The 6,552-nt window shown below is 25.9% G+C and overlaps 1 protein-coding gene across 1 annotated transcript; it reads right to left on the bottom strand.

Moving 5' to 3' along the window:
* Positions 1 to 3,714: 3,714 nt before the first annotated feature.
* Positions 3,715 to 5,638, bottom strand: LOC124817691 (uncharacterized). Its single transcript, XM_065803400.1, has 2 exons — positions 5,282 to 5,638; positions 3,715 to 4,755 (listed from the first exon to the last, which is right to left on the bottom strand). Exons 1-2 carry the CDS (start codon positions 5,363 to 5,365, stop codon positions 3,775 to 3,777), a joined length of 1,065 nt encoding a protein of 354 aa, XP_065659472.1. The 5' UTR covers positions 5,366 to 5,638; the 3' UTR covers positions 3,715 to 3,774.
* Between the last annotated feature and the right edge of the window lie 914 nt (positions 5,639 to 6,552).

Raw genomic sequence — 6,552 nt, 5'->3', positions numbered from 1 at the left:
ATGAGTAAATACTTTTATGCTTAACAACTCTATTATTTTACAATAAAATATTAAAATTTTCTCTTATTTATTTGTTTATAATAAACATAATTTTGAATCTAAATATCTTTTTTAATAATAATTTTGCATCGGAATATATTTTGCCTATTATGTTAATTATAATAGCTTGCCTCAAATACTGTAACTTGTTCCACATGTACGAAAAAACTGAGAATAGTTTTGAAAAAAAAATATTTGATAACAATATTGATGCGTTTTAAACAAATGAAAAATTGTTTTAAGAAGTATGCTGCTTGAAACGTATATGGTACAAACCTTTCTTCGTATCAACCAAGACATTTAGGGGTTTCTGTCTTTTTGCAAATTTTAAATACCGAACAAAATAAAGCTAGCGTAAATGTTTAAAAAATTTTTATACACATTATCATAGTATTGAGGCAGATTGGCTGAGGACGAGAAGCAATGTTAACTATTACCTTCATAATGAAAATGGCCATCTTTATCAAAGTATAGTTTTGATTGCATTAATAGCAAACTGTATAATGCTTATAAATTAGTTTCTGAAAAAAGTATGAGAATTACTGCTACGAATGTTAAGGAATAATATAATCTGAATCGAAATGACCTACCTGGTGACAGAAAATATTCTCTTCTTTGAAAAAAAATATTTCTGTGTAGCCGTGGTGACTTTTCATGGGAACAACATTGTATTAAATACGATTATATTATCTAAGATTTAAGGGTTTCAAATTTGAGAAATAATAAAAATGGACTATTAAATATGAGAAGTGGAAAGTTAACCTTTTCTGTCAAGTAAATCACAATAATTCAGCTGATACAATAGAGTATGCTGAGAAAACAGAAATATGTTATTCTTCAGTAAAAAAAGTTAAAAGATTCGCTTTTCAAAGTGTTTCAATAATGAAGATACAACTATATTTATTGCAAATATTAATAACAAATCTTATATTGATAGCCGGATTCAAAAAAAATAGAATGTATAGATTCTTACCAGAAGCGTACCGTGAGCCGACTGCATATTTTGCGGGAAAAAAAATGAAAAAGAAATACTATTTAATTGACAAGTTATTTTTTTCATCTAACTGATAAGCAATTCAACTTTTTAAAATTATGTTAATATAAATAATAAAAAGATCTTTTGGATAAGAGGAACTCAAAGATAGCTACACTTAATCTTGTACTCATTTTACTTTTGAGGAGTAAACTAGCAGGTGTCAATATAGACGATGTTTCGTTTGACCTAATGTCAAACGAAACATCGTCTCCCCAAACATCGTAATGCGAAGTTTGGGGAGTCAGACGAGAAAACTTTGGTTAAAAAATCATGCAGAAAAATATTAATTGAACATCTTTAAAGATGGAAGTACTAAACTGTTTTTGTAAAAAGTTAAATAAAATGTATAAATAAATAGAAAATGAATTTATTTTTTATACTAAAACATCTTTTTTCCATTATAACGCTACTGTAAAAACCTAATTTGAACTAAACTTGAGTTTTTTTTTAAAAAAGCAAAAAAATAAACCATGAAACCCCTAAAAATACGCAAAATTCCTTTGTTTTTTTCTAACATCAAAGTAAAAGCCGCATGAACATATTTGTTCAGGTAGATAATAAATTGCATTAGCGCAAAAACCAGAGTTTTCTCGTCTGACTTCCAAACGTTTAACTGGAAAAAAAAATCAGGCAAACTATTGTCTAGTGTCAATAACATTACGATAAAGCAACTTTCAAACTACGTACAAAAAAAATTTACAATTCCTGTTTTAAAAGAAATCGCGACAATATTTCAAGATCTAGCATATACCGATATGCTTAACAAATGTTTGCGTAGGGCAACTCAAAATGGAAAAAAAAAAAAACATTTAAATTTTTTTTTTGGAAAACCATCCATCTAAGACATGTACCAGAAAAAATCTGCGCGTGTTCTGATGTGGTTTTTTCAAACCGTGCATCATAATAGCTAATAGTTTTAAAATGTCATTGTCATTAGTGTTATTCAAAATTTAAACAACTCTGTTTTCAAAACAATTAGTTTTAATTGAAATGCCATCAAATAAAGATAAGAAGCGAGAAAAAGTTTTGCATTTTCTCGTTGAAAATCCTGATGTATCAAACAAAACAATTTCTAAAGAGTTGCAAACGATATGCACTGTTTTTAAAGCAGAATGCTTTGAAAACAGTGCATAGCGTTGTGAAACTACTTAAGGATACTGGTACAATCAAAAGGAAATCAGGAAGTGGAAGAAAAAAATGTTTCATTAGACGAGATCTTATAAAAAAAAAAGAAAGATGCCTGAGACAGAAAACCGGAGATTTCCGTTCGAACTTTAGCAAATAAATTTAAAGCAAGTGCTTCCACTATACAAAGAGTGAAGAGAAATTGTGGCTATAAATCTTATAAAAAGAAAAAAGTTCCTCGTTGTGAAGAAAAGCAAGAAAATCTTGCAATTCGTTGTTCGAAACTGCTCTATAAAAAATTATGTGCCAAAAAATCTTGTTTGATTATTGACAATGAAACTTATTGTGCTGCATATTTCTGATCTCTTTCAGGACACCAATATTATTCAGCAATTAATTGCACGAAACTGAATTCAATATCGAAATACAATAGTTAAATAAGTATCCTTTAAAATATCCTCACAGAATTTTTCTGTTGCATGTCTTAAAACTATATTCACTTTTGAAGCTTTTGTTGAAATGGCAACCTGTAAACAACGCAACCACTACTTAAAAAAGGGCTTTCCTAATTTATCTTAAGTGTTTGATGTTTTTTAACATTAAATCTGGCTGTTGCTTTGATATTGGTGTATGTAATTAAAAAATAAATATACAAATAAATGGGTTGACATTTCTATCAATTCTTATTTTTTATTTTCATTGCTTGCACCAACTTCAAAGTAACAAAATAAAGAAAAGAAAAAATTAGATCTACTTCAAAAAAAATGTTTGAACATAAACAAATTACACTGAGTATTATGCCGGTGGTTTTAACGATTTATCTAATATACATTTTTTGTGCTCTATGCAATTTTTGCTGTATACAATTTTTAATTTTTAAACCAAATTATTTTTTTTTTTTTATGAGTAGTCGTAGAAAAGTATTATTATTATGAAAATAATAAATCGTTCTTTCAACTTTAAAACTGAATTACTTAGAGACTAGACGCAAAAATCTGTTTACAATGAAATTTTTTATTACTAAAAATAGATTTCTTAATATCGCTTTTAAACAAACATTAAATGGTTGCCCTTTTTGAATTTTTTAAAAAAATTCTTAAAACTAGTGTTAACGTTGAAAACTTTTAAAACATTATCAAAACAAAGTTAGAGAAATAAGTAAAGAAAACTTTAATTTGTAGTTCAAGTTCTACACTTGTAAACCTGGAAATCTAAATTTCTAAACCCTCAAATCTTCATTAAACAAGTAGGATAAAAAAAGGGTTATTTAAGATCACATTTTACAATTTACTTTTTGGGTAAGATTTGAAAACTTGGGTACTAATTACTTTCTCTTTTTTGTTAGAATTAAATGAGTTAAAAAACCTTGTATTGGTTGTCTAACATATCTATGTTCTGAAAAATATAAACATGTTAAGATTCATAAACATTAAAGATTGAAATTTTGCAATTTGTTAATACAGTAGGCGAGCATGTGCTTGACTTATAATTGGTTGAAAAAATTAAGAAGATGATAATCTAAAAATAATCATTATTAAACAAAATAGAAATAAAGAAATAATGATAAAATATCGTTAATTTTCTTTTAAACAAAACGTTGAAACGTAATCTTTAATTAGTTGAGAAACGTCTTTTATAAAATATTTTCTAATCTTCGACTTACTCTGGAAAAATCTTTTGCTTTTCATATTTGATTTTAGATTTTTTATTGCTAATAACAGAGATTCTAAAAAATGAAATTCGCTAAATTCTTGATCTTCAAACAAATATACTTTCTTCTTAAGATCCTGCAAGTCCTTGTTCTGTTTTAGAAAAAACTGTTGAAGATTTATACGCAGCGGAGGTATATTATTATTAAACTTATTAATTTTAGGATTCTCTTTTACATTGAATTCAACTTTACTTGAAGAACTTTGATCAGTTTGATTGCTTATTTCGGGCATCAAAACATCTTTTAAAAGGACAAAACCAGATTTAGTTTCGTTTATTTTTTCGATTTGATGATGTTTAGTTTCAAAACAAGCAACCTGCTCGTTTATTAGTGTTTCATTTATCGATAGACTTTCGAAACAAGCTACCTGCTCGTTTATTGGTGTTTCATTTACCGGTAGACTTTTGAAACAAGCTACCTGCTCGTTTATTGGTGTTTCATTTATCGATAGGCTTTCAACTGATTGTTTACATATTTTATGCTCTTCAATTTCATTTGAAAAAGCATAATCAAAAATTATCGGTTCGACTTTATTGTTTTGATTTTGATGGACACATCTTGTAGAAATCTCTTCTTCAAAAGCACTAACTTGTAAATCATTTAAGGAGTTTTTTAAAGAAGGAAATGTGTCAAAAAAAGCTTGCGGCTGTTGTTTTTCATCTGATTCAGGAGTATTAAAGGGGGTCATTTCAGTTTTTACGAAAGAGTTTTTTGGTTCACCAAGCATTTGTTGCAACTTGCGGTTTTTGTTTTTAAGCTTTATATTCAATGCTTGCATACCTCGTAATTTTTGTTTGAGATGTTTAAAATCACGAATTATCTTTTCCGAGAAGTAAGCTTTTACCTGATTTTAAAGAATAATACTTTAATATTTAATATCGCATAATATATAATTTAAACTAACTAAAACATGAAAAATGTTCAAAAAATCTGGAAAAATAAGATAAAATAGAATTAAAATGTTAAAAAATCTAACAAACATATAAGCCGTATATTTTAATTTATTGCATAAAATAAAAACAAAACTTTAAAAATACACCAACAGACATTTTAGCAGTTTTAAATTGATTCAAGTTCTAAATCATATTAAAATTCTTATACAAAGTCAAAGTTTAAATTTATTTTAATACAAATTTTAGTTCACTTTGATTAGTCACAATCTTAAATTAACAATTTTTAATAAACATAGTTGAATGTAATTGGATTAAAACCGCTAATTTTGAAAATTTGGAGGATTTTGTCAGTTTATATTTTATAATACGGGCGCTTATATGCTTATAAAATTATCAAAAATTTTAAAAAATATTTCACATAATATAAATTACTCTAAGTTATATGAAATTTCTAAATTAAAAATAAAACTGACTTACGCATTTGGCTTCATTGCCTTTCTCTAATAAACATTTTTTCTTATATAAAACACAGGGTTTCAAATCAAATTGAAATGCATCCATTATCGAACTTTTAAACTTTTATTTATACGATGAAGATCGTTGTCGCTAAAAAATCAGTTTTCACGAAATGATCATCTTTATAAGTATTTGACGTAATTTATTCTAGACTGTTCACTAATAATTTGACGTCATTTGACTTAGCTAACGTTTTCACAGCTTCTTTGTCACGGATACCATTGCAACTACGTAATAAATTTTTTATTAGCATTAAAAATGTTAAAGCACATACATGCTTCAGCATAAAAACAATTAAACCGCATCGATATTTCTTTTTCTACATGATTCCAAATTACATTACGTTAAGTGTAAAAATCTCAGAATAATGGAAAAAATTTTTAAAAAGAATTTAATCAGTGATTTAAATTTTATTATAAGATATGTTATACTACACAGAAATATATATAAAAATATTTTTTATTAGCATTAAAAAAATTTGAATAAATTCAAAATGACGCAACTGCCCAAATTTTTTTAACCTTCAAAACTTTTACCTCAATATCTATAAATTTAGTTAAAAATGTTTTGTATTAAATGCTTCAAATGATTTGCTTGACTAATTTTTTGACTATTAAAAATAATACGATGTTTTCACAATGATTTTTTTAGAACTATAAAATAAATTCTACGATAGAGTTTTTTTGCCTATGAGGAAAAAAAGTTTTCGAAGGAAAAATTTTGCTATTTTAGACAAGCCAACCAAAATATTTAATTCCTAATTTTAATTTTTTGATATTGTAAATTTATTAAAAATTTAAGAAAGTTAGTTTATTTGGATGCTTGTTTGAATTGAACCTTTGCAATAAACATAATATTTACAAAAATTATCATTATTTTTTTCTAAATTGAATTTGGTTTTTGCAACATCTAGTTAAAAACGCTTTTTAATCAACCAAGAAATTTGATAAGTAGGTTGTTTTTTTTACTTATTTAAATTTGTTTATTTTAGACTTTTTTTATATATATATATATTTCTGTGTAGTAAAAAATATCTTATAATAAAATTTAAATCACTAATTAAATTATTTTTTTTTTTTTTTTTTTTTGTAATTTATTTCGTCACCACTTATTTTATATACAATTAGCTTTAATACATTTATAAATTAGATAAGAAATAGAATAATAACAGGAGCAATTAGAAGACTGTAGTCTTATCATCAAATTACAAATGAAAGGGGGGGGGGCCTTTC

This window comes from Hydra vulgaris, chromosome 08 (assembly GCF_038396675.1).
Source record: "Hydra vulgaris chromosome 08, alternate assembly HydraT2T_AEP".
NCBI classification, from domain to species: domain Eukaryota; kingdom Metazoa; phylum Cnidaria; class Hydrozoa; order Anthoathecata; family Hydridae; genus Hydra; species Hydra vulgaris.
The sequence above is the reverse complement of the archived record's forward strand: the minus strand, read 5'-3'. Positions and strand labels throughout refer to the sequence as shown.